This window comes from Mirounga leonina, unplaced genomic scaffold (assembly GCF_011800145.1).
Source record: "Mirounga leonina isolate KUSES-001 unplaced genomic scaffold, KU_Mleo_1.0 Mir_173, whole genome shotgun sequence".
Lineage (NCBI taxonomy): Eukaryota > Metazoa > Chordata > Mammalia > Carnivora > Phocidae > Mirounga > Mirounga leonina.
Window position 1 is genome coordinate 92,738,347 of NW_023270447.1, and position 25,148 is coordinate 92,763,494.

At 65.1% G+C, this 25,148-nt stretch overlaps 2 protein-coding genes across 3 annotated transcripts; both read left to right on the forward strand.

Moving 5' to 3' along the window:
* The first annotated feature begins 5,424 nt into the window (after nucleotides 1-5,424).
* HES5 (hes family bHLH transcription factor 5) lies at nucleotides 5,425-6,111 on the forward strand. The gene is made up of 3 exons (XM_035020265.1): nucleotides 5,425-5,478; nucleotides 5,559-5,724; nucleotides 5,834-6,111. The coding sequence occupies exons 1-3, from the start codon at nucleotides 5,425-5,427 to the stop codon at nucleotides 6,109-6,111; spliced, it is 498 nt and encodes a 165-aa protein (XP_034876156.1).
* A 2,712-nt stretch (nucleotides 6,112-8,823) lies between these two features.
* On the forward strand, nucleotides 8,824-23,797 carry PANK4 (pantothenate kinase 4 (inactive)). 2 transcript variants are annotated; one of them, XM_035019963.1, is made up of 19 exons: nucleotides 8,824-8,990; nucleotides 12,805-12,887; nucleotides 13,241-13,455; nucleotides 13,950-14,133; nucleotides 14,419-14,511; nucleotides 14,837-14,990; nucleotides 15,081-15,262; nucleotides 15,805-15,886; nucleotides 16,363-16,463; nucleotides 18,455-18,610; nucleotides 19,235-19,347; nucleotides 19,596-19,683; nucleotides 20,368-20,519; nucleotides 21,432-21,487; nucleotides 21,622-21,671; nucleotides 22,086-22,190; nucleotides 22,512-22,612; nucleotides 22,721-22,789; nucleotides 23,319-23,797. In XM_035019963.1, exons 1-19 carry the CDS (start codon nucleotides 8,867-8,869, stop codon nucleotides 23,530-23,532), a joined length of 2,322 nt encoding a protein of 773 aa, XP_034875854.1. In that variant the 5' UTR covers nucleotides 8,824-8,866; the 3' UTR covers nucleotides 23,533-23,797. The 2 variants fall into 2 exon arrangements, with proteins under 2 accessions (XP_034875854.1, XP_034875855.1); XM_035019964.1 differs by having other exon boundaries at nucleotides 8,875-8,990; nucleotides 13,927-14,133.
* Nucleotides 23,798-25,148: the final 1,351 nt, after the last annotated feature.

The following is a 25,148-nucleotide window of genomic DNA, read 5'->3' on the forward strand; positions in this document are numbered from 1 at the left end:
CTCACCTGTTCCTGACGAGGGGACACAGAGCAGTGCTCAGCCCGATGTGAGCACTCAGGGGCCTCTGACAGCTGGGAAGCGGGACACCTGAGCTGTGTCCACACACGGACCCGCCAAGGAGAGGGGCCATGCTGAGGGGCCAGGGAGCCAGGGCCAGGCCCTTCATTCCCAGAGCCCGGGGCACACACACCCAGGTGCACACACAGGCAGGCAGGCAGGGGAACCTCTTCCAGCCAGGCTTGGAGACGCTGGTCCCCACTTCAACGCCCCCCTCCCCAAGCCCGGACCCCATCATTCTCTTTGCCTGGCAAAGTGTCTGCAATTCCTTATCTGGAACACACCCACTATCACTTCAAGGACTCCTCAGGCATCTCCTCCTCCAGGAAGCCCTTCCTGGGCACCCTGTCTTCCCCTCCATTCCCCAAATCCACTGCTCTTCTGAAACACATCAGTGCCTCAGCCCTCCCCAAGATGCCAAGCCCAAGTGTGCATACGCCCTTTTAGAAATCCCAGGAGTAGATGTTCACTCAAGAGGATCTGGAAAATACAGACATAATGAAAAGCAACCAAATTTATGCCCCAAACTGTTGATATTGGGGGAGTTTCCCTCTAGCCCTCTGCCAACGTCAAGTGGGTGTCCCGGCCAGAGTGTTGGCCTATCTTGGATGTACACCCCTCAACGTTACCCCCTACCTGTGAGGGTTTCCCCAGCCCCCCTCCATCCTGGGGTAGGGCCCGGCCTCAGTACCCTCTCAGCCCCGTGGGCCCAGGTGTCGGAGTCCCTGCGAGGCCCCCAGTGGGGAGCGGGGAGCAAGAGCTCCCACCTCCGTATCCAATTCTTTGGTATGGGACGGGGGTGCAGGTGGCTAAGGCCAAGGGGGGCTGGGGTTCCTCCTGGCCGGGGGGATGGCCACTGCCCCAGGGCACCCCTGAGTGGTGGGGCCACACCGCCGCCAGTCCCACACCGCGCCTTCACCGTGGCAAAGTAGTGTGCGTATCTCACCCGCAGCTCCCAGTGGCCGTGCAGACGGGGCGTGTGGAGAAGGGCTGCGCCCAGGAGGGCAGTGGGGTCCGGCTGCAGCCACACGGTGGCCTCGGACACGGCCCACGCGCTCGCCGCCGCCAGCACGCCTTCCGGAGCCGCCAGGGAGACTTGGCTCGCGCTCTGTCGCCAGGCCTGGCTGATGGGGAAGGCTCAGGCCTCTCCGTGTTCCAGGGACACCTCACGCCTGACCTCCGACCTCCGGTTCTCAAGAGTCACCCGGGGACGGGACGCGGTGGGACGGAGCTGGGCGCTACCCCAAGGCGCGTCTCCCGTGAGGGCGCGGCCGTTCCCTGGGCTCTCACCGGGCAAACAGTCGGACTTCTTTTAAAACACGTCCCTACATATCGTAAAATACGCCTAACGTAAAATGCCTGGTTGTGACCGCTAAGTGTACGGCTCAGGGGCGGGAAGCACATTCACACTGTGGGGCTCCCGTCCCCGCCGTCCGTCTCCCGTCCCCGCCGTCTTCCCACACTGACGCTCTGCCCCCAGGAAACACTAGCCCTCCCGCCCCTGGTGCCCACCCCGCCACTTTCTGTCCCCACGGATCTAACTCCCGCAGGTACCGTGTGTACGGGGAGTCCTACGGGACCTGTCCTTTGGGGACTGGCTTATTTCACTGAGCACGAAGTCCTCGAGCTCCGTCCACGCTCCTTCCTTTCTAAGGCTGGATAATAGTCCATCGCGTGGAGGGACCCCGTTCTGCGCGTCCGTCCATCCACCGATGGACCCCTGGGCTGCTTCCACCGCTTGGCTCTGTGAGCGATGCTGCCGTGAACGTGGGGGAGCACACAGCTCTCTCAGCCCCTGCGTCCAGGTCCTCGGGGTGTACACCCAGAAGAGGAGCTTCTGGACCCCGTGGTGGCTCCCACTTACTTCTGCGGAACCCCACACGGCTCCCACAGGGGCTGCCGCGTGTCACTTTCCCCACAAGAGGCCCTCCTCCTCTGACCTCAGGAGCAAATGCCCCTGCAGCCCTACCCACCCCCATGGTGCCACCTGCTTTGCAGTCATCCTGGGAAGGGGTGTGGAGGGTAGGGGTCATTTAGAAAGAATTATGGTCCCAGATTCCTGAATTCTAGCATAATCAGCCCAACTAGGGGAGCCCCCCACATCCACAGCAAGGCATCTTCCCTCAGAGGCTGTTTCTACCTCACCTCACCCCAGATTTACTGAGCTCTCCAGGGTGGGGGGCAGGACAAACTCTCCCTCCTCCTCAAAACCCCAGCTGGAGGAAGGACCCCCCTCCCCAGCTGCTGGGGGCAGCCAAAGCGGAGGATCCCACCATCCCTCGCATCCCCGGGCGCTTCTGTGCAAAGCCCACCAGCCTGGAGCGGGCCTCAGCCCTCCCCCAAACCGCCCATCCGCAGCCCCCTCCCCCAGGCCTGGTGGGCCAGCCCCCTCGGGTGGTGTGAGCCAGGAGCCCAAGGAGTTTCCCACACTTTGGCCCATTCATAGTGTTAAACGGCCCACAAAGGCCAGGCGTGTGCCCTGGAAGCCGCAGAGCGGCCATCTGGCCCGCACGCAGAGGGGGGCAAAGGTTCTCATCCGGCCTAGCTGGGCTGTAACACCGCTCATTTCATATCTCCCACAACTGAAAAATGGACCAAAGCTTCTCCAGTTCAGGGGAGGAGGGAACAAGGAGGCAGTGCCACCTCCCCGCCACAGCCCAGTCGCCACCCTCACCTCGGGCAGGCCCCCCGGGCCCACTGTGGGTGGGTGGGCAGCTGGGGGGGGGGGGGGGGGAGCTGGACCATGTCTCCTACACGTGTCTCACTTGGACCAAGAGCCAGCTTGGGGGAGGGGGTGAGGGCAGGACACAAGCCCTAGCCAACTGCCCCTCCCAAGCAGGGGAGGGGGTGAGGCGGGGAGTGGGAGGGCCTGGCCTGAGGACTGCCCTCACTTGTGGTCAGGGCCCGGGGACCCCCACGGCTAGCAGCCAGGCACTTAAGGCACACGTGGGCTTGGGCCCGTGTCTAGCCAGCGGAGGCCATGGTCAGGGCCAGGGTGGGCTTGGGGCTTGCTCCCTGCCCCTGCATTCCCACAGCCCTTAGCCAAGCACTTCCTTGGTGCTGAGTCCCTGGCTGGTAGAGTGTGGGCAATGGAGACACAGGTGACAAAGTCATCCTGTCCCTCCCCACCCCAGCCCACCCCCAGGGAGCCCATAAGCATGCAAGGGACACACCAAAATATGACAACTGCCCAGCATGAGCCCCATTGGGGCTGCAAAAACGGCCCCACGAAGCATCACTGAGTCCCCCTCGCAGCGTACAGGACCTGCCGGCCCACATCAGAGCTGCTAGTCACAGTCAGTGTCCGGGGCCGGGGAGCAGCGGGGTGAGCGCATGCCGTCGGCATGCCCATCCCCAGCTTGCTCAGGTGTCCCCTGCCCTTTTGCATCAAACTAGAGCCACATATCTGGAGTAGGGTCCCATCTGCTCAGAGAGGAGCCCCAGCTCAGGGTGAGGCTGCCCCAGCCCTCAGGGTCACCCACCTCCCACAGCCAACCCAGGGCCTGTGTCCCCTTCAAGAGAAGTGCTGTTAGGAGGGAGGAGGAGGAGGAGGAGAAGGTACCAGAGGGGTGAATAGGGGCTCCCTACCCTCCCCGTCCAAAGTCACCTGAAGGTTCCACTCTGGGAACTCCCCAGCCTAACCCACCCCAGTGGGTGACCAGCTGGCCCATGGGGCAGTCCTGAGCTGGCTCCGAGCCACGCTCATCATGACACCATCCTGCACGCTTCCGGCTGGGCCCATTGCTGGGAAACCAAAGGCTCCTTGTATACGGTGGGGGGTGGGGCTGGGGGAGGGGGGTTTCTGGAGCAGGTCCACCAAACAAGCCAGTCATAGCTGTGGGCCACTGCCAAGACCCTGGGAGGGGGAAAGATCTGACTAGACCCTTGTTAAAGCCCTGCAATTTCCAGCCACCCCTGGACATGCTCCTGGATTCAAACTCTGGCTAACGTGCCCTGATGCCACTTGCCGGCTCCCGGGACAGAGGCCCTGCCTGCCCCTTAACCTGGCCGGTCCTGCCCTGCCCCAGGAGGAAGCCCCAGCCCCTCCCTCTCTGTCAACTGGATTCCCGACTCCAGAGAGTCAGATGAAGATGACTGCTCTGGGCAGAGGGAGGGCTCCCAGAGACCAGGGTAGAGCTGGTGGCCCCCAAGCAGCAGTCGGACCTCGGCTTAGCTGGCCAGCACCAGGATTATCAGTTCTCCCAGTGAGGCCCTAGGGGGCTGTCTGGGCTCCTGCAGCAACCGTGTGGGCTCCAGCAGGCTTGTCCTGCTCTGACCTTCATGCCTACCACCTGGCACCCTTCCTCCCCACCCACTGGCAAAATGCCCAAGGAAAGCAAACCCTACGAGCGCCCACCAGGCTGGGCGGAGGGCAGCGTGCAGCAGAGGCTATTCCCCGAGTCTCGCATGTGATGCCCACACGTGTGTGTCAAGCATACCCCTGGGCCATGTGCTCTCCTGTGCTCTGCAGACGGCCATGGCCTTCCTGCCAGATGGGGTAGGGTGGGGCCCCGAGGGGCACCTGCTGTGCAGAGCACCCCAGACGCGACTGCCTGAGAAGCTGCTCCCCAGAGGATGGGGTGCAGCAGATCCCGGGGGAGTGCCTAGGTGCCAGGTCCATGCTGTGCATTTCGGGTGCTCTGCTTCCCTGCAGCTTCCCTAGGCTGAGCCCGGGGAAGCATGGCGGCCCACTTTCTAGCTCCGGAGAAGTCGCGTGTCGCAGGTGACAGCCTGGGACTTATCACCTCGGCCAGCAGGTCTGATCCCAAGAGCTTGGGTCCTTCTTTACCCTTCAGCCTGTGCACGGAAGAGCGTAGCCTCCTGCATTCTACCCGCCCTGGGGAGGCGTCAGGTCCCTGTCAGGGAGGGCGCCCAAACCACTGGAAGCCACTGCACTAATTCACTGGAAAGCTTTTCCCCGCGGAGCCTCTGCCAGCCAGCAGCGAGGAGTCGCCAGGGGAGGGGGAGGAGAGGGGACAGAACCGCCGGGGAGGGGCAGCCCTCTTTCCTGCTCCCCGCCCCCCATCCCAGAGGCCTGGGAAAAGGCAGCATATTGAGGCGCGGGGCTCCCAGCGTCAGGCCCCGGGATGCTAATGAGGGCGAGCGCGTTCCCACAGCCCGGACATTGTGCGGAGCGGCCCACCTGCTCCTCGGGGAGCACCCATTGTGCCCGCGCCAATTCACAGGCAATTTAGCGTGCGCTAATGGGCCGGCGCCTTTGTGCGGCCCGCCAGGCCATTGGCCGCCGAGTGTGGGAACGGCCGCGGCGCCCGGGCCCCAGGCGTCTGCCCGCCGCCGCGCCTATATAGGGCCCGCCGGCCCGCCGCCCGCCACTCCCCGCTCGCCAGCCGCCTCCCTGCGCCAGGCATGGCCCCCAGCACCGTGGCCGTGGAGCTGCTCAGCCCCAAAGAGAAAAACCGAGTAAGTGCGCCGTCCGCCCGCCCCGCGCCCCCGCGCCCCCCGCGCCCGGGCAGCCGGCTGACGCCCGTGTCCCCCCGCAGCTCCGCAAGCCCGTGGTGGAGAAGATGCGCCGCGACCGCATCAACAGCAGCATTGAGCAGCTGAAGCTGCTGCTGGAGCAGGAGTTCGCGCGGCACCAGCCCAACTCCAAGCTGGAGAAGGCCGACATCCTGGAGATGGCGGTCAGCTACCTGAAGCACAGCAAAGGTGAGCCGCCGCCCGCGCCCACCCACCCCCGCCCCCGCGCGCGCCCCCGCCGCGCCCCGCCCCCACCGCGGCCGGGCCCCCCGTCACCGGCTGCCCCGTCTCCCTGCAGCGTTCGCCGCCGCGGCCGGCCCCAAGAGCCTGCACCAGGACTACAGCGAGGGCTACTCCTGGTGCCTACAGGAGGCCGTGCAGTTCCTGACGCTGCACGCGGCCAGCGACACGCAGATGAAGCTGCTCTGCCACTTCCAGCGTCCCCCCGCTGCGCCCACTGCGCCGGCCAAGGAACCCAAGGCCGCCGGCCCTGCGCCCCCGCCCGTGCTCACCCCCGCCAAGGCTACCGCAGTTGCAGCACGCCAGCCCACCTGCGGCCTCTGGCGGCCCTGGTGACCCCGCAGGACTTGCGGGTGGCCACCCCAAGGACCGGAGGGCCAGCCAGCCTATTCCTCTGGCCATCCATCTGTCCCTCCTGGGGCTTGGACAGGCCCCCTTCTCCGGAAGGCTCTCTCTCCAGGCTGGCAGGCCAGCAGGAGGGTCATTCTCAAGAGAATGTGCTTTTGCAGAGTCCTTGTCACTTAGGACAATCAGGGCCCACCTTCTGCCAAGTGTCTGACTCCATGGGGTTGTTCTGTGTTTGCATTTCAGCAAGTGACTTCTGGGAAGTCCCCGCCGCCCGGGGTTCTATGATATTTGTAGGTGTCAGGGGCTCGGTCAGCCGGTGCCTCCACGTGTAGAGGACTTTCTTCAGGGCCTGCTGCTGCCGGGCCAGGGGGCCTGGCGGGCGGGCCGTGCCGTGGGCACACTTGCCTTTTGTGAAGGCGGAACTCAAGGTGTATCCTCATAGGAAAGAGTGTCAGCCTGGATGGGCACAGAAGCACCATGCAGAGCCGTGGCCGAAAGGCCCCTGCGTGCACTTGGTTGTCTAGTTGGGGCTCATAGTGGGCTTTGTGGGGAGGGTGGGGGTCTCCACCATGATCCTCAAAGGATCCCTGTGCGTGGGTGGGCGCACGTGGGCATGACTTTGTACTCGGAATTTGAACCGTCCGTCCCGTGGGCGCCCACGGGCTGGCTCTGCAGACTTCCAATAAAACCTGACCAAGCAGCCCTCGGGTCTGTCTTTTGTGCTGTACATGTGTTCTTAGCAGCCGCCGGGGGGTGGGGGTCTGCGCGGGCGGAGGGGGGCCACGCTATCATGATACCCAACTGTGGGGGGATGTGTCTCTGCCGGTGACCCTCTGGACAAGGCAGAAGGAGGGAATGAGGACAGGAGGCAGGCAAGCAGGGGAGAGGCAGACTGGAAGAAGAACAGGCCCCATAGAACCCATACCCCCATGTGCAGCAGGAGGGGATGCAGTGGGAGACTGGGATTTCTGTCTCGGGCCTCTCACTAGCTCCCTGCAGGTGGGGGCCAGGGGGAGCGGGAGAGCGACAGCTACAGGCCCTTCCAGCTCTGCCCAGTTGAGGGGGATGCGAAGACCACAGGTTACAGTGGAGCTCTTGCTGCAACAAAAGGGCTTTAGCTGGGCCACACCCACGGGAGAAGGTGTTTGCCTCCGCCCTGGCCTTCCTGCCTGGCCAGCAGCCCCTGTCCCTGGGTGAGCTCCTGGGAGCAGCTGCTTGGCTAGTCCATAGGTGGCTACCCCGCCCTCCCTGCGGGCCGACCGCTCGCCAGGGCTGGAAAAAGCAGCGCTGGTGGTGAACCTGTCCCTTGCCTCGGAAAGGGCACCTATTTTTAGGCAGGCTACTGGATGTTGGTCGAGTCTGCGAGAGCCTAAAAGGGCCCAGGCTTCCCAAGGGACAAATCCACCCACGGGGAGTGGAAGGAGCTGGACGTGGAACCAAAAGCCTTCCACACGTCTTCAGAGACATGGGGCCAGCCCGGCCGTCCTTCCTCTTTATCGCGCCTCTCCCCGCAGCCCTCCGGAATCCCTTTCTGCCCACTCTGAGGGGAATCCGAGGCACCCTCTCCAGGCCAGCCCAGCACCTGCCACATGGTTCCCCCTTCATCCCACACGCTGACTGCATGTGGGGCAGGAGTGCCAGTGAACCGGGAGTGGGGTGTGCCTCCTGGCCAGGCCCACGGCCCCTCATGAGGGTCCCTGCATCCTCTGGGAGCAGACCCTCTGCCCTCTTCCCCGCCGCCCCCCCGGCCTCCCCCCCCAGCGCACCCACCCCTTACAAGATGTTCGCAAGGCTGCCTCTCCAAGGCTGATGCGCATGGCCCCCTCCCCTGATCACCCCTGGACCTTTCAGTTTCTGCTGCGCCACAGGCCTGTGCTCTGGAGACCTTGCCAGGCAGCCGGTGACCTGCTCAACAGAGGCTGAGGTCCAGAGACACAAAGTAACCCGCCCAGGGTCACCTGGGAATCAGCTGCCAAAGCCACCTTAGGGGCCCTCTGTCTGCCGTCAACACTGTCTGGGCTCTTTCCTAAAGCGCCCAGTGCCCCTGAGGGAGACACATCCCTCAAGGGTCTCCTGGCCATCAGAGGCTTCCCAGCGACTGACCCTGAAACCCATCCCCACCACCATCTGTGTCCACACTCCAGCTTCAGAAATTGTTTCTCTGCAAACTCCCACAGACTCCCTGTTTTGCCAAAAGGCAGCCTCCTCCAGGCAGGCTGCCAGCTTTCTGCCGCACTCTCTGCAGACCTCACCATCAGAGTGAGTGTCTTCCCCAGCTGCATGCAGGTGCGTCGCGCACCGTGCACTGGGGGCGCCGGAGAGCAGGGCCCCCTACACCCCCATTTTGCACGGGGCTTTTGCAACCCACAATCCTTCGTTCCTAGAAAGCCGGGCTGGTGGGTCACACGCGCCGTGATTACAGCGGCACTCATCGACCGAGGCAGGTCTTCGGAGCCCCAGGTGCCTCCTCTGCACTATCTCAGAGCACTGGACGTCAGCATCCGGCCAGCTCGCTGAAAGAGCAACAAAGACAACAGTCCGGACGTTTTGTGTTGGGCCAACGGCCTCGGAGACCCCCGCGCGGGCAAGCCCAGCGGCCCTCCAGCTGCCGGGACCACACGGGCGGGCGGGGAGGGGCGGGCCCGGGTGCTCATTAGCATAATGTCTGCGCGGGAGGCGTTTAGCAGTCAAATATATGCGCATATATCTCCATAGATGATTAGGCTAGCCGGGCACATTCAAAATGGCGGAGTGTGGAGCGAGCGGCAGCGGGAGCAGCGGGGACAGCCTGGACAAGAGCATCACGCTGCCCCCCGACGAGATCTTCCGCAACCTGGAGAACGCCAAGCGCTTCGCCATTGACATAGGTAGCCGCGGGCTGGCGCCGGGAGCGGGGCGGCGCGCGGCGGGCGTGGGCGCCGGCGGCGGAGCCGGCGGGCCGGGGGCGGTGGCAAGGACGAAGGGCGGGGCGCGGGCCGCCGGCGCGCACAGCCTGTCGGACCTTGTAGTCCGCGGCCCGCCGGCGCCCGCGCTCGCCCCGGCGGGCGGACTACCGCTCCCGGCAGGCGCCGCGCGGCCGGAGCGGGGCACGCCGGGCCTCGTAGTCCCGCGCGGAGAGGCGGGCGGCCCGGCGGCCCCTCGGTGGTCCACCCGGGTCGAGTCGGCCGCCGGGCGGGGCCTGTGCGGGCCGCTGTGTGGGCCGCGCCGAGGGCGGAAGGCGGCCAGGCCTCGGGCCGCGGGAATCCTTGGCGGGCTGCCGGCCCGGGCCCAGCCCGAAGCCCTCCCGCTGCAGCGTCTGCTCCTGGACGGCTGACATTCGGCGGGAGTGTGGAGGACCTGGACGCGGGCCTTGGGGCCCGTGCTGGCCGCCTTCAAAAGCCTACTGTGCCGCGCGGCCCGCAGGGGTGCCCCAGGGCCCCGCCCAGCCTCCGCCCGACCTTCCTGCCCCAGACCCGCCCCGGACCCTTGTCCCGGGCCGCCTGGCGCCCGGCTTTCACAGATGAGGGCGCTAGGGCAGAGGGGTGAGCTGAGTTGTTTAAGGTCACCGGCCGTAAGCGGCCAGGTGGGCCTGGAGTCCGGTCGGCGTCGGCACTCGGCTGGCTGCCCGCGTCCACACAGGGGATGGAGGGCTGTGTCCTGCGGCGTGAGGCCACGGGAGCAGGCCAGGGGGTCCGCACCGCATCGGATCTCTGCGGGGGCCGCAGTTTGCTGGTGCCCGCCAACAGCCGAATGGAGGCGCTTGCGGGCGGTCCCAGCAGGGCAGCCCGGGCACTTGTAAGACGCGACCTGTGAAGCTGGACGAGTGCGCCCCTCTCCGGGAACAAGTTGGGCCGTGCTGGCAGAACCGGGCGTAGGCGTGGAGCTGCGTGCGTGTGATGCCTTCGCCCCTGCCTGTTCCTGAGAGCCACTTCGCTCTCTGGGGCTTGGGGGGGGGGGCGGCCTCCAGGGAGGTGGGAGCCGGGGAAGGTGGGCTGGAGCTCGCCTTCTCACCCGGCAGACCGCCGGGGTTGTGAGTGGCCCCCCGTGGTAGTGCTGTGGGGCACTGACCTGGGGCAGGTGTGAGAACGACCCCGTGTGGAGCAGGACTCAGAATGAGCGTGGGTCCTGACAAAACGTCGTGCCCGGGTGCGTGCTGGGCTGGGGGGGGAAGCTGAGAGGCCCCTCAGGGCCCTGCTCTGCGCATCTTCTGAGTCCCGCCCAGGCCCCCACGTGACCGCAGCCGGGTCGGGTGTGGGCTCCCAGGGCCCAGACTTGGTTTTGCTGCACTTACGCTCAGGGTGCTGCTCCTCGGGAATGAGTTGGCACTTAGCGTCTCTGAGGTGCAACTGAAATTGGCTTGCGGGCGCAAGGTTTACCTTCGATGTTCTGTGTGGCCTCCAGGGGGTCCTGGGCCGCCTGTCCTCCGGTGCCAAGCCCAGGCGGGGTTCTGGTCAGGGGACACACGAAGGGATATTTTTAGTGTCAGTATTCATTTCCCCTCTTGGAAGGTTCCCCTGGGTCTGGGTCCCGTGTCCGTGTTTCTCCAAAGGACGTGTTCATTGTTACGAAGGACAGACCTTGTGTTCATTCCCGGGGCTGGTGGGAGGTCACCGCTTGGGCGTGGGTCCTCAACCCTGTATCCACCAGTCACTGTGCGTGTCAACAGTCTGCTTTAAAAACAGGCTTCTCCCATTTCCTCTTCCCTCACCCAAGCCTCTTAATCCAGGAAAGCTCAGCTGCTCTGTGTTCTTGGCAGGCCTTTTCCTCTCTCGGACACTCATGTCAGCTGAGTGGATTCCCCACTTTGAAAGCACCAGGGACATTTTGTCTGTCAGCACAAACTGGGGTGTCCTGTCCCCCTTGGTGCCCAAAGTGGAAGGACAGGTCAAGAAGGTGGAGGAGAGGATGGCCCTGTGCCAGGCGCCCGTAGGTCTGGATGAGTGGGGAGGTCTTGGCTCAGGGGCTGGAGGAGGGACACGGGCAGGCTGCTCTCAGTCCAGGTGCTCCTGGCCCTGGACCGGGGACACTTCAGTGTCCACTAGTGAGCACAGGGCTGTGTGCATTTGCCAGCCTGGTCACTGCACCTCTTAGGTGTGACATGCCAGGGCCTGTGGCTGGGGGCTGGGTTGGCATTCACTAAATCCAAGGGATCCTGAGAACAGATGAGCTCTCCTGCTCTCCCCGTGGCCGCCACCATTCTGCTCTGTGAGCTCACTCCAGTTCAGGCTGACCGCCCTGCTCTGCACGTCCCCGCTTACCTCCCAGACCCCTGACTGTTCCTTCCCTGGGGGGTACAGGGAGACGTGTCTGGGCTGCTGGGCATTGCCCCATGTGGGGTACATGGTGTGGGGCACGCAGACACAGCCCCCAAACCCCAACACCTCATATTTGCTTGTGATTTAAAGCTCATGTAAAGAACACACAATCTGAAACTGGATTTCTGTGATGTGGGGGTTTGTTTTGGTAACTTTTTGGAAAGTCTCTCAAAATACATCTTCATCCCTTTGCATCATCGCTTGTCTTTTTAGGAAACGGTTAATTCACAGTGAAGGACGCTCTGGGCCAGGCCTGGATTGGGGGCAGGGAGGATGGATAAGGAGGCTTAAGATCAAGTTCTGCCTCTAAAGCCCATGGTCTAGGGAAGGGAGTAAGCCTGTGCCCGGGCAGACTGAGCAGGGCCCGCTAAGGGCAGGTCGCGGCCGTCCTGGGAGTCCTGTCCACACTGCGGGCAGGCAGCTCTGGCGGGCGGGCTCCCCGTGCTTGTGCTGGGCAGCGGGTTTCTCTTAGCTGGACGAGCTTCAGCTCTCACGTGTTTCCTGCCTTGCGTGTCTCGTGTGTTCCCTTGGGATCGTGTCACAAAGTAACCGTCAGAGACTAGCTTCAGCCTCCCCCCCACAAAGGGCTCTGTCTCCCCTGGGCCAGCCCACGAGACCCGGGTGGTTTTCAAAGCCATTCTGGGCGCCAAGCCTCAGGCTCCTGCCCGTCATCGCGGGCCGTGCGCAGATACGCCTGCCGCCTCACTCTGAGACTTGAAAGTGACTGCTCGGGACGTCTTTTTAAGCGGTCCTGAAACATGTTTCAGGCAAATAAAGCCCTCTTCTGCTTCCTGATGCTGGGCTTCCCGGTGTGTTCACAAGGCTGGCGAGGGGGAGGGGACCCTGCTGCCCCCTGTGTGGCCTCCCAGCCCCGAGCTGTGAGAGGGTGGGCAGCTAGAACATTCCTGGTGAAGTAGCCCCCTCGTCTGCCTATCCACTCCGGGAAAATACTCCTTCTCTTGCTTCCCCCTTGTTAACCACGGCCGGTCAGGGGTGCTTGTCAGTGAAAACAGTGCACTTGTTGGCTTTTTTCTTCAGGTCATTTTCAAGATCAGAGGTTGAAACGGAATTTTTCTGAACCACTAATGATCGCTGAGGCCTCCTGGAAACAGGACGCTTTCCTTTCTCCTCTAGGACTTGATGCGGAGGGGAAATGGACAGGCTCAAGCCCGGTGTGGTCTGGGGCCTGTGATGGATGGAGCAGACTTTCTCAAAGACAGCAGAGTGTTTGGGTCTCACAGTTGATTCCCTTCCTCTGGTTGGTGCCCCTCAGAGTTTTAGGTTCACGTTGCACCAAGTGCCTTATGCACAGGACCTGATGTGGCAGAAGAGCCTCAGCCCCTCCCGTCTGGCCCCTGACTTTGCTGCATCTGCGTCTCCCCTGCAGGGGGCTCGCTGACCAAGCTGGCCTACTACTCCACCGTGCAGCACAAAGTTGCCAGAGTGCGCTCCTTCGACTATTCGGGCAAGGTGAGCCACCTGGCAGGCAGGGGCGCCCCAGGCCGCACGGGGCCGTCATTTTCTCTTTGCGTACCCGCCCCCCCCTCCTGCAGCTCACCCACACCGGCTTAGCTTCCTGGACACTCTGAGTACTCAGATCCCTCCCTGCTCCCTCGTTCAGTCAGTCCCCCTTCCATCCAGGACCCTGGCAGGAGCACCTGCACCTGCTCCTTGGGAAGCACGGTCTCTCCCCGCCCCTCCCCTGGCTCTGCCTCCCACCTGAACTCGGCATGGAGAGTTGTGCATGTTCAGGGCCCTCATCTCTACATCTTTCCCTCCCCGAGGGCAGCACGCACACACAGACCCCTACCCTGTACCCCCAGGACGCCGAGCAGGACCACGAGCCGCCCTACGAGATCTCTGTCCAGGAGGAAGTTACTGCCAGGCTGCACTTTGTCAAGTTCGAGAACACTTACATAGAAGCCTGCCTGGACTTCATCAAAGACCACCTCGTCAACACAGACACAAAGGTCATCCAGGCGACCGGGGGCGGGGCCTACAAGTTCAAGGACCTCATCGAAGAGAAGCTGCGGCTGAGGTTAGTGGGGGCCGCAGGGGCCGCTGGCCTTGGGTCTCTGGCTCAGGCTCTGAAGTGGCCGCAGTCGACCTGCTCTGGGGCTAGACTCTGGGCTGGGCTGGCAGGAGGCTTCTGGTGGCCGAAGCGTCGGAAGGCTGGGGGCCCGAGGAGGGAAGGGGGCCCTGCCCCTGCGGCAGCGCTCCCTGTCCTGCAGGGGCAGAGGTCTCTTGACGGCTTCGCCCGCGTGGGAACTGAGGCCGGGGCCGCGCACCGCAGCAGAGTGCTGGGTCTTCAGGTGTGTGTGGCTGGCCCGTCCGAAGCCGTTTGCAGGGTAGAGGGGACGGGAACCGTATGAGTTGTGTCAGTTGCGTGTTTGAGAGCCATGCGTACCCTCCGGGCCGGGAGCAGAGCATCCGGGAGGGCCCCAGGGCCGGGGCGGCCCGACCGCCGCGCTGCAGCCGAGCTGCCTTCTGGGGCCCACGCTGTTCTCAGTGGCCAGGCTCCGTCCCTTGCAGAGTGGACAAGGAGGACGTGATGACGTGCTTGATAAAAGGCTGCAACTTTGTGCTGAAGAACATCCCACACGAGGCCTTCGTTTATCAGAAAGATTCCGACCCCGAGTTTCGATTCCAGACCAATCACCCCAACATCTTCCCGTATCTGTTGGTCAACATCGGTTCTGGAGTCTCTATTGTGAAGGTGAGGCGTGCCTCGCGGGGCCCTGCATGGCGGCCGGGCGGGGATCGCTGGGGCACCTGCCATCTGTTGGAGCAGGCCGGGCACGGGGGCGCAGACCAGGGTGACGCCCGTCGGCTCCCGCGCCACACGCACGCAGCCGTCTGGGGGAAGGCGGGCAGCCCAGACTCGGCCCTCGGGAATGATGTGACCCGTGTCTGGGGATGCCCTAAGCCACCACATCCCGGGACCTGCCGGGTGGTGGCCGGGGCCCCCTCGCTAACTCACCTGTGCTTGCTGTGCTCCCAGGTGGAGACCGAGGACAGGTTCGAGTGGATCGGTGGCAGCTCCATCGGAGGTGGCACCTTCTGGGGACTTGGGGCTCTGCTCACCAAAACAAAGGTATTCCAGCGGCTGCAGAAAGATGCTTCTGGCTCCGCTCAAGGTCCTGTGTCCCAGACCTTCTCAGGAGAGGTCGGGGGCCGTGCGGCCCGAGGCTGGCGGCTGGTGGGGTGGCTGGGGAAGCGGCTCCTTCCCGGCCTCGTCCTGGCAGTGTTTGTTGGCCTCTGCAGGACGGCCGTCTGGGCTCCCAGTGCCGCCCGGGGCGGGCGGGGGGCGCCCGTGGAGCCCTGCCTATGCAGGAGGGCCTTCCGCGTGCTGCTCCATGGCTGCAGGGACGCCGGCCGGTCCTGCAGCACACACGATTCCGTCTGCCCTGTCCCCGCAGAAGTTCGACGAGCTGCTGCACTTGGCCTCCAAGGGCCAGCACACGAACGTGGACATGCTGGTGCAGGACATCTACGGTGGGGCCCACCAGACCCTGGGGCTGAGCGGCAACCTCATCGCCAGCAGCTTTGGGAAGTCGGCCACGGCCGACAGAGGTACCTGCCCCCTCTGACGCCCTCCCACGCCGGCAGCCCCCCGCGGGCTCGGCCTCGCCCAGCAGCGCCCCGCCTGTGCCCCCCTCCCAGACTTCTCCAAGGAGGACATGGCCAAGAGTCTGCTGCACATGATCAGCAACGACATCGGGCAGCTCGCCTGCCTCTACGCGAAGCTCCACTGCCTGGACAGGGTGTATTTCGGCGGCTTCTTCATCCGGGGCCACCCCGTCACCATGCGCACCATCACCTACAGCATTAACTTCTTCTCCAAGGTAACCGGGCTCCGCTTCCTCCCTCCACCAGCACCACGAGCTGCGCTCTTCCCAGATGACCGGCCGACCTGGGGGCGAGGGGGGCTCAGGGCAGGCCGCCGAGATGCGGGGTGCCCCCTGCCAACTTCTCCCGGGCCCCTGTCTCTTTCCTGTGGCGGGTTCCAGTGCCCTCGCCCGCGCACCGTGGCTATCTCAGAGTTGGGCACGATGGCAGCAGTGAGCATGCTGGGGGCCGTCTCCCCCTGTGGACGAGCTGAGCTCTGAGACGGCTGTCGTTCCGCGGGACACTCTGGGCTGGGCCTGCAGATGAGGTGATTGGGTGGGCGTGAATTTTGTGGAAAAAGTTACTCACCCTCCAATTTCTCCAAATGCCAAGCTTTTAACTTCTGCGCTGAATGCGGTTTCGTTGACAAGCATGTTGCGGACTTCTCAGGAAGCCTCTGCCGCATAGAGAGGCCGCCTGCATCGGGTTGGTTTAGAACCGCCCAGACTTCCCCTCGTGTGCCGGCGGGGCCAGCTCAGGCGCGGTTTTGCCGTGGCAGGGGGAAGTCCAGGCACTGTTCCTGAGACACGAAGGCTACCTGGGAGCCATCGGGGCGTTTCTTAAAGGAGCAGAGCAAGACAGTGAGTCCAGCGGCCACGGGGGCCATGGGCGTGGGTCTCTAACCTTCCCGGGGAGGCGCTGACCCACCGCTTTCACTCTCCCTCTGGAATCCATGGCCTGAGTGGCACGTGGTCCCTGCGGGCCGGGGGTGGGGTGGCGCTAGCCCTCTGCAGCAGTTCTTCCAAGGGGTCATTTGTGTGCCACATGACCAACCCCAGGGGGGCCTCCTGGGTGACAAGGGCGAGGGAATGTGCCTCGGTGGCCTGCCCTCTTGAAGGCCACTTGGAGGGTGTGCTTGGGAAGTGGGGGCAGGCTGCTTTAAGAAGCTTGGAAAGGTCCCAGTAATCGTACGAGGTTTCAGTACCAGCAAGAGACCACAGTGCCACACCCCAGGCTTCCTCGGTGTGGCGGGGACCTTGCGTGGCGGTCGGGCTGTCCTGGGGTGTGGGCACAGCGTGGTCCCCCCGGGGGTGACCCCTGGTTTTCCCCCGTCCAGACCCTAACCAGTACAGCTGGGGAGAGAACTACGCAGGCAGCTCCGGGCTGATGAGCTCATCCCCGGAGCTCTGCCCGACGCAGCGGGCGAGGAGCGGCACCGTAAGTGCGGGGTCCTTGGTGGGGTCAGGTCCCAAGAGCCTCTGTCCTGGTGCAGACTGGCCACTGACCAACTGTGGACATTGGGGCAATAGAGAGGCACCAGGTGCCTGCTTCCCTCCTCAGGCCCTAGCATTTCTGTGTTTCCCAGACGTTCCACAGGAGCCCCAAGCCATGCAGTCCTGTGCCCGTGTTTGCAGGGAGGATATGGAATGTGCTTCCCCAGGATTGTGGCGCCACTGACAGCAGAATCGGGGTTGGCACCAACCCCAGGCTCCTTCCCTTAGACCGCGTTCTCTGCCTGATGGTTTCAAACCATTGAAAGGACAGAGTCTCTTGTCCTGGGAAGTTTCCTGCCCGTTCCTCAACCCTTAGCTGGGCAGACGCCCGCGTGACTGGGCAGGGGCTCCTCCGGCCTGCTGAGCGGGCGTAGAGGGTCTCCCACCAGGACCAGTGTCAGCCAGACACAGGACGCTGCCACTGTGGCCTGTCCTGGAGAAATCACAGGCTTACTGAGGACATCCCCCAAAATGGCACGTTACTCTTATAAGTCTCTGAACACTTAGCGGAACTCGGGCACCGGGCTAGAGAACCAGCTGGACAAGTCCAGGCGGCCAGTCTGGGCATGTGAGTCAGAATGCCTCCTTCAGAACCAGCCTGCTGGCTTTTCGGATGCAAAGCTGATTTTTGGTTGTAGACACGCAGATTCTCTTACTAGTTGGCGTAAGCACTGCGAGAATGTGCGTGATCTAATCATGACTTCCCGGGAGAGAACTGCCCCCCAGGGCCCCACGCCCCGGGACTGGCACACAAGGGGTCTCTGCATCTCTGATCCCCGGCTTCTGATTTGTGGAGGGCGATGTGGATTCCTGCTTTAGGGATCGCAAAGCCAAATGGATATGTGAGTGAGGAACGCGTGTATCAGAGCTGGTGCATGCCGGCTCGATCCCCCCACACTCCGTGCCTCGTGCACCTGTCATGCTGGGTCTCCGTGTGACCCCCCACTTCACACAGGGGTGTGTGGAGGCTGCATGCGGCAAAGCTGAGGTTTGAAGTGCGCGTCGGGTAGCGGGGTAGCCCCTGAAACCCTGCCGAGGCCCCAGAGATGGTGACTGTCCACTTCCTTTCATCGCCTGGAAAGGTACCGGCCGTTTCCTGGCTGAGCTTCCTGTCACTCGGGGCGTCCGAAAGCCAGTGTGTCCCCAGGTGGCCGCAGTGAGGAGCACACCCGCTCCTCACCCCCCAGCTTGCCGGTCAGAAGGCTGCCCGCAGACGAGCCGAGTCAGGGGCGCGGCAGCCTGGCCAGTCCTTCCCTCGGGAGCGGGGCGAGGGCCTCCAGGCACGTGCCAAGTGAAGTGTGAGCAGGTCGCCGAGGACCAGGGCTGGTGACACACCAGCTTCGTCTTCACAATGTGAAACTTAAAACGCCAGGTGGCCGAGCGACCGCTCCTTCGGAAACAACCAGAGCGCGTGCCTGTCGCTGGTGACCGCGGCCAGAGGGGCCCCACCCCCTCGGTGTAGCCAGTGTGGGAGCCTGACTGCCCCGCAGGGTCCCTGCGGCCTTGCCGTGGGCACGGTGCCACAGGAGTCACAGGACAAGGGCCTGCTGGGCAGAGAGTGGGGCCCTCACCTGTGGAGGCTGGAGCAGCAGAAACGGGGTCCGGAGGGCAGCCCATGTGTGTGGGGAGAGGGGCACACGCTGGTACGGGAGCCCCCAGCCCCGGGGCCCCCCGGTGGCAGGAACAGCAGCAGAGACGCTGGGAGGGAGGTGGCCTCCGTGGGGCTGGGCAGACTCAGCACCTGGGAGCCTGGCTCTGGGCGCCAAGGCCGCGAAGGACCGCACGGTGGGTGGGCAGGGCCCGGGAAGAACGGGCTTGTCTGCGCCGCCACTGCCTCGGCCGGTCCCACAGAGAAGCTGGCTCTAGGACCCGCACGAGGGTCTCGAACTTCCGGAACCACCCAGCTGATGCGCACGCCGCCTCTTGCCCTCCCAGTTTGACTTGCTGGAGATGGACCGGCTGGAGCGGCCGCTGGTCAACCTGCCACTCCTCCTGGACCCGTCCTCCTACGTGCCCGACACGGTCGACCTGACGGACGACTCCCTGGCCCGCAAGTACTGGCTCACCTGCTTCGAGGAGGCCCTGGACGGGGTGAGGGCTCGGGGCGGGCCGGGCGCCCCTGGAAACCCAGGGCTCCCGAGGAACGAGCGACAGGTGTGGTGGAGGAGGAGGGCTGCGCTCCGGTGGCCGTGGGCTCAGTGTCAGAGTTTGAGGGGTGACCCCTATTCCTCAGGTGTAAGCGTGACCCTTGGGGGTGCATTGGGTCCGCACGTTGGGGCGTGCTCTGGCGAGGCACGGGTCTCACGAGCATCCCAAATCCCCGTGCCGGTGACTGCGTGTCTTCAGGGGCGCGCGGTTTGCGCGGGGCTGGGGCCGGCAGCAGTTGGGCTCCAGGTTCCCGTGGCTGGCGTCTCAGGCCTTCATTCCCCCGACCCCGGGAACGTGCATCTCTCCTCAAGCCTCGCAGGCCCCAGGGCTCTGTCCTCAGAGTGAGGGCCCCAGCCCCGGACCCCGCGCAGCCTTGGAGCGTGGTCCCAAGCCACCTGTCCCCCCGGGCGATGCGGCTCCGAGCCTCGGCCGGGGGCTAGCGGTGACCCCGTTCCCACCCCGCGGGGGAAAGCCCCCGGGGACACGGATCTCTAGCAGCTGGGGCCTGTGCATGGGGATGCGCTCGGACCACGGCCCCGGCCGGCCTGAGCGCCCCGTGCTCGGCAGGTGGTGAAGCGTGCTGTGGCCAGCCAGCCAGGCTCGGTGGACGCCGCCGAGAGGGCGGAGAAGTTCCGGCAGAAATACTGGAGCAAGCTGCAGACGCTGCGACACCAGCCCTTGTGAGTCCCGCTGCCCCCAGCCCGGCGCCAGAGTGGCCGCCCCTGGCCCGCCGTGCCCCCTGCACCTGCCGCCGCCCGCACGCGCTCCGGGACCGCTCGGCAGGGCCAGGCGGGCTCCCCCCTCTGCTGCTTTGCTGGACGCTCCTGCGGCAGCCGGGCACCACAAAGACGCCCTCGGGGGCAGAGGCGGTGGGCAGCGTGCTTGGCCATCGACCCCCTGAGCTGCTCTGCTCCCACCTCTTCCCCAGTGCTTACGGGACCCTGACCGTGCGCAGCCTTTTGGACACAAGGGAGCACTGCTTGAATGAGTTCAACTTCCCGGACCCCTACTCCAAAGTGAGTGCCGCCTTCCTGTGCTGGGCTGGCACCTGCGAGGGGTGCACAAGCAGCAAGGAGCAGGGGTACAGCCTGGGGTGGCCCCTCGGTTGGCAGCGCCTGCTAAGGAGCTGAGGGCTGGAGGCGTCGCCTGTCCCTGGCCTGGCGGGGTCGGCTTACAGTCTGAAAGTTGCCGTTGGTGGATGCCAGTCCTGCCCTCATGGGCGACAAGCCAGCCGGAGCCCGGCCAGCGGCCGGGAGGTGCCACCCTCCTCGGGCCGCTCTGCCCGGGAGGCTGTGTGCCTGGGGTTGGCGGCCAGGGCTCAGAGCCAGCACCGCACGCCGCTTCCCGCCTCCCCTGGCCTCGGACGGAGTGTCTGGGGATGGGGCGCGGGGCGCCTGCGAGGGTCCGAATCCTCCACCACGGCCCTTCTCTGCCCTGCCCGGGGCCACAGCATGACCACACCGCGGGCTGTAAGTGTGCGTGGGCCCGGACGCCGCCCGACTGCTGCCCGTGCCACTCCGAATTGGTACATGTTAACACCTTGGTTTGCGTGAGCCCCTGTGACAGTGTGCTGGGTCTTCTGTCCCCTTAGGGCGGCTTTGGGGTGACCTTCTCTGCGGCGTCCTCTGCCTCGTCTGCCGAGGGCCTGAGGAAGGCAGGGCCACACCTTCACTCTGACCAGCGCTGGCCTCTCCCCACAGGTCAAGCAGAAGGAAAACGGGGTCGCGCTAAAGTGCTTCCCGAGGGTGATCCGCGGTCTGGACGCCCTGGGCTGGGAGGACAGGCAGCTGGCCCTGGTGAAGGGCTTGCTGGCCGGGAACGTCTTCGACTGGGGAGCGAAAGCCGTCTCTGAGTAGGTGCCCGCTGCCTTCACAGCCCCTCCACACTTCAGCCCTGCCCCGCCTGCTCACTCCAGCTCGGGCTCAGGCAGCGCCCCAGCCCGGCCCCCAAGGGGGCAGCTGTGGGGGGATGGGGTTCCAGAGCCCTGGGCATCGCTTGGGGCGTGAGCAGCCCTGGGAATGACCGGCGGCTCTCTGGCCGTGCTGCCCCAAGCCTGTTCAGAGCAGGCACACAGACGGCTGGGGTGTGGATTTGGGGGCTGATGTTTTCAGACGTCAAAATCCAAATCTGGGGTTCGCACGTTAAGAGTGGGACTCAAACCACACTGAACGTTTGAAATTGGGAGAAGGAGGTGCTTTAGGAAGGAGCCTGCAGACTCGGGTGGGAGCACGCGCCCCAGGCTCCCTGAGTGCCCGGCCTGGGCTCTCGGTCTGGGGGTGCTGTAGGATTTCCCCGGGGGGCCCTGAGGGAGTGGTTTCCCCGGCCCAGCCCTGGGCCTCGCCAGCTGGCCCGCCCCCCACGGAACAGGGCCTCTCCCTTTGCGGACACTCTGTCTCCCACCTGGGGTCTTGTACTTGGCCCTCGCTGGGTCCACATTGGGAAGAGCCACCCCCCCCCCCCCCGCTGTCACTGGCTCTCCCTTTGGGTGGCACGTTGGGGCGTGTGCTGGGCGAGGCTGGCACTGACCCAGGGCCTTCCCGGAGGCCGCCACGCACTCGGGACCCTCCACCCCTCACCCCGCCCCCAGCCCCATACCACGTCCCACGTTCCGGAGCGGGGGTTACCCAGACGGCCGCTGCTCTGGGGACCTGCTATGGATCCTAGCACGCTCGGCCAGTTTGGGAAACGCTTCATCTGGGCTCTGTAGTGAACGCTGGAAGCTGAGGTTTGGGGGCTCTCATGACTTGTGTTCTTCTCCACACAGTGTCCTCGAATCTGACCCCCAGTTTGGCTTTGAGGAGGCGAAGATGAAGCTGCAAGGTAGGGATGCCCAGGGCTCCCCTCCTGCGCTGGAACTCCGCCCTTGGGGAGGGTAGCGAGGGGACATCCCCCCCCTGCGGGAGGGGAGCGTGCCTGCAGGGGATGGTGTGGCTGACCATGTCCGTGTCCCCCAGAGCGGCCGTGGCTCGTGGACTCCTACAGCAAGTGGCTTCAGAGACTGAAGGTACACACCGCTGTCCCCGCCTCTGCCCCAGGGCCAGGCCGTGCTCTCGAGGCCCGGGAGGCGGGGAGGGCCACGGGAGATGGCGTGCAGCCGCCCCAGGGTAGCGCACTAGGGCCCCCCGGAGTCTCGCGCCATAGCCCGCTCCCCCCGGCCCCTGGCCCCTGGCCCCTGGCCCCTGGCCCCTGCCCCAGCCCGACTCCTGCAGGCTCTCCTGGTTAGGTCGGTGGCCGCGGCTCAGAGGTCGTTGGGGCCGCAGTTCTGGAAGAGGCCCGGGCGCCCTGCCCCCCCAGCACCCCAGCGCCCACGGGAGCCAGCAGCCCTCGGCCTCGGCCTGCGGGAAGTGTGGAGTACGGAGGTGTCTGCAACGCTTGGACGCGCCTGTTCCCAACTGAACGTCCTGGTTTTGTCTTACAGGGGCCCCCTCACAAATGTGCCTTAATTTTCGCAGATAACAGTGGAATAGACGTCATTTTGGGAGTCTTCCCCTTTGTCAGGGAGCTTCTCTCTAGAGGGACGGAGGTGAGCGTCCAGGCCGCGGCGGGACCCCTGCCCTGGGCCCTCCACTCGCAGTGGGGTTGGCACTGTCGTGGTCTCTGTGCGGGGCAGGTAGGTTCGGGTGAGGCTTGTCACACCACGGACCTTGGGTCAGCCTGACCGCAGTGTTCTGGGGCCGTCTTCATCCCGACCCGGGAGCCGGCCCTCCTGGAGGCCACCGAGCAGTGAGAGGTCATCGGGGGTCGTGCTTCTCAGCCGGCAACCCCGGGTGGGTGGGCGCACAAAGGCTGGCTCGGTGCCGGGCGGTGGCTGAGTCCCTACAAAGCTCGGGGCGTCCTGCTGCAGGTCATCCTGGCATGCAACTCGGGACCCGCCTTGAACGACGTGACCTACTGCGAGTCCCTCATTGTGGCCGAGCGCATCGCGGCCATGGACCCTGTCGTCCAGTAAGCTGGCCGGGAGCCTGGGGGGGCCTGCATGGACAGGTGGGGGCACGGTGGGAGCATCCGGGGTGCCGACTCGCAGGGCGCCAACCGACCCCTTGTGCTTGGCAGCTCGGCGCTCAGAGAGGAGAGGCTGCTGCTGATGCAGACGGGCTCCAGCTCCCCGTGTCTGGATCTCAGGTACCCCGAGGCACCTCCACACCTGCCCCCGGCCCCCAGTGCGCATGCCGAGCTGCAGCCCTTTAGTGGGGACCTGGGCGGTGGGCTCGGGACCCGTTGGCTGCACCGTGGGCTGGGTGTGCCTCGTCTGGTGAGGGAGGCAAACGCCTCCGAGGCCCCCCGGCTCCGATGATTGGGTCACCGCATTGGTGTTTTGGGCCCTGGGGACCCTAGAGCGTGAGAACCGGCCATCGGGAGCCGGCCCGGGGCCAGAACGGTTCTCTGGGCCGACCTCCTCCTTTCCCGGGCCGGCTGTTAACCAGGAAGGGGGATTTCATCAGTCCCACATCGAGAAGCGTCGTCAGGCCCGGTTTGCAGGGGGGGCGGGGACTTTGAGCCCAGGGATGTAGCGAGCTGGGGGCCGGGGGTCCTCGGGCATTCTTTCCAGTTGCTGCCCTCGTGGGGACGCAGGGTGTGGCCTCTCCCGGGGGCAGCTGTGCAGGGGTGAGGCCCCGTCACCCCTGCCTCACCGCCCCCTTCCTCCCCGAAGCCGCCTGGACAAGGGGCTGGCCGTGCTGGTTCGGGAGCGAGGCGCAGACCTGGTGGTCATCGAGGGCATGGGCCGCGCCGTCCACACCAACTACCACGCGGCGCTGCGCTGCGAGAGCCTCAAGCTGGCCGTCATCAAGAACTCCTGGCTGGCCGAGCGGCTGGGCGGCCGGCTCTTCAGCGTCATCTTCAAGTACGAGGTCCCGGCCGAGTGAGGCGCCTGCCCTGCCGGACTGCTCTGCTCGCCGCTTGTCAGGAATGTACTTCGACCGCAACAGGGAAGCCGCGTTCAGATCAGAGCGTTGGTGTCGCGTGCCTGGGACTCGGAGCCAGGTGCGCCCAGGTGTGAGCACGCTGCTTGTGCCGTTTGGGGTCTCTTTCGTGCTGCCGTGTTCGTGGTGGGAGCCGCAACTTTTGTCCAGTGAGACATTCGTATTGGAATATATTTAACTGTGAAATAATCTTTTATATACATACACACGTATATATGTATAGATGTAAATAACGCGCTCGCGTCTCCGGCAGGTCAGCGGGGCCTCGGGCACACTGAATAGAGGCTGGAGTGACACCAGACCGTGCCGTGTGGTTTCACAGAGAGTGGGCCCGGCCCCCCTTCCCGGGGGCGGCCGGGAGTGGGGTCTGCCCTCGCTCACTGCCGGGGCCCCTAGGGTGGCCGTGGCTGTGGCCATCCCGTGGCTTCCTGCATCCCCCGCCCCTGTCCAGAGCAAGGAGACTCCCAGTGGCGTGTCGGGGAAGGTCGTCCTGTGTGTCCGCCCCCCACTGCACCCAAGACCGACAGGCCGAGTGGAGGCGGCAGCCGCGAGGGCCTTCGAGGGCTCTCGGGCTTGGTGGCTGCCTGCACTCCTGCTCGGAGCCGATCGACCACATGGCCGTGCCCTGTCCAGGGTGGGCGCCTTGCTGGTCGAGGCCCTGGGCGGGCTGAGCGCTGACCCTTCCCGCAGGGAGCGGGCCGAGCCACGGCCGCTGCCCGTGTGCGTGCCGGGTGGGGCTTTGCGCCGTCACCTGGGAGCCAGCCTTGGAAGGCGGCCAGCCCCGTCCCCAGCTCTGCACACTCACGTGTGGGGCCGTGAGCACTCCTGCAGCATTCCGGGCCCCCCGGTGACCCACACACGTGTCGCTCGCAGCCCCACGTGCTAGTGGCCACTTTGGCCAGGCCAGCCCAGCAGCGGTCCCATTAACCCCCACCCCCCACAAGGGTCCCCCTGCCTCAGCCCCGCCCCCCCCAATCTAGCCCTGCACAGCTCAGCAGGCTGCGGCCCTTTGTGTGGCTTCCCTGGTCCCTCGGCCTGACTACCCTCCACCGCCTGCTTCCTGGTGTGGGAGTGGCGCTGGCCTGCCTGGTGCAGGGGTGGCCCAGGACAGACACCCAGGAGGCCCCAAGAAGTCCGGCCAGAGCCTGGCTCAGCCCGACACCCAGACACCCTCACAGGTCCTCCCATCTGCCCCGCCTGCCCGTCAGGGGGCCTGCAGCACCCCAGCCCTGTGTCAGCTGGGCAGAGCCGTACAGGGAGGACCCGCCCTGCTGCCAGGCACCCTTCTGGGAAAGACCCGGGCTTCCCAGGGGCTAAGCCTGGCCCGTGGAAGGTAACCGTGTGGTGGCAGGCAGCGCCCACTCAGGGCTGGACAAGGATTGGCCCCCACTTCTCCCCCCCAGGAGCCCCAGCAGCCAGCCCAGCCCAGCACTGGCCGAGAGTCCCCTGGCTGAGGTTCCTCCAGGTGCTCCCCTGCAATGCACCCCAGATTCTAGGGGCTCCGAAGGCCAGGCACACCTCCCAAATGCCCTGCTTGGCGCTCCTTCTGGCCTTGGGGC

What these genes read in the sequence shown, in the direction of transcription:
- HES5 (XM_035020265.1), top strand. Translation starts at nt 5,425, where the DNA reads ATGGCCCCCAGCACCGTGGCCGTGGAGCTGCTCAGCCCCAAAGAGAAA. An exon ending in GCCCCAAAGAGAAAAACCGA is followed by an intron (nt 5,479 to 5,558) that starts GTAAGTGCGCCG and finishes GTCCCCCCGCAG; the next exon opens with CTCCGCAAGCCCGTGGTGGA. An exon ending in CTACCTGAAGCACAGCAAAG is followed by an intron (nt 5,725 to 5,833) that starts GTGAGCCGCCGC and finishes GTCTCCCTGCAG; the next exon opens with CGTTCGCCGCCGCGGCCGGC.
- PANK4 (XM_035019963.1), top strand. Translation starts at nt 8,867, where the DNA reads ATGGCGGAGTGTGGAGCGAGCGGCAGCGGGAGCAGCGGGGACAGCCTG. An exon ending in GTCGGCCACGGCCGACAGAG is followed by an intron (nt 14,991 to 15,080) that starts GTACCTGCCCCC and finishes CCCCCCTCCCAG; the next exon opens with ACTTCTCCAAGGAGGACATG. An exon ending in AGCGGGCGAGGAGCGGCACC is followed by an intron (nt 16,464 to 18,454) that starts GTAAGTGCGGGG and finishes TTGCCCTCCCAG; the next exon opens with TTTGACTTGCTGGAGATGGA.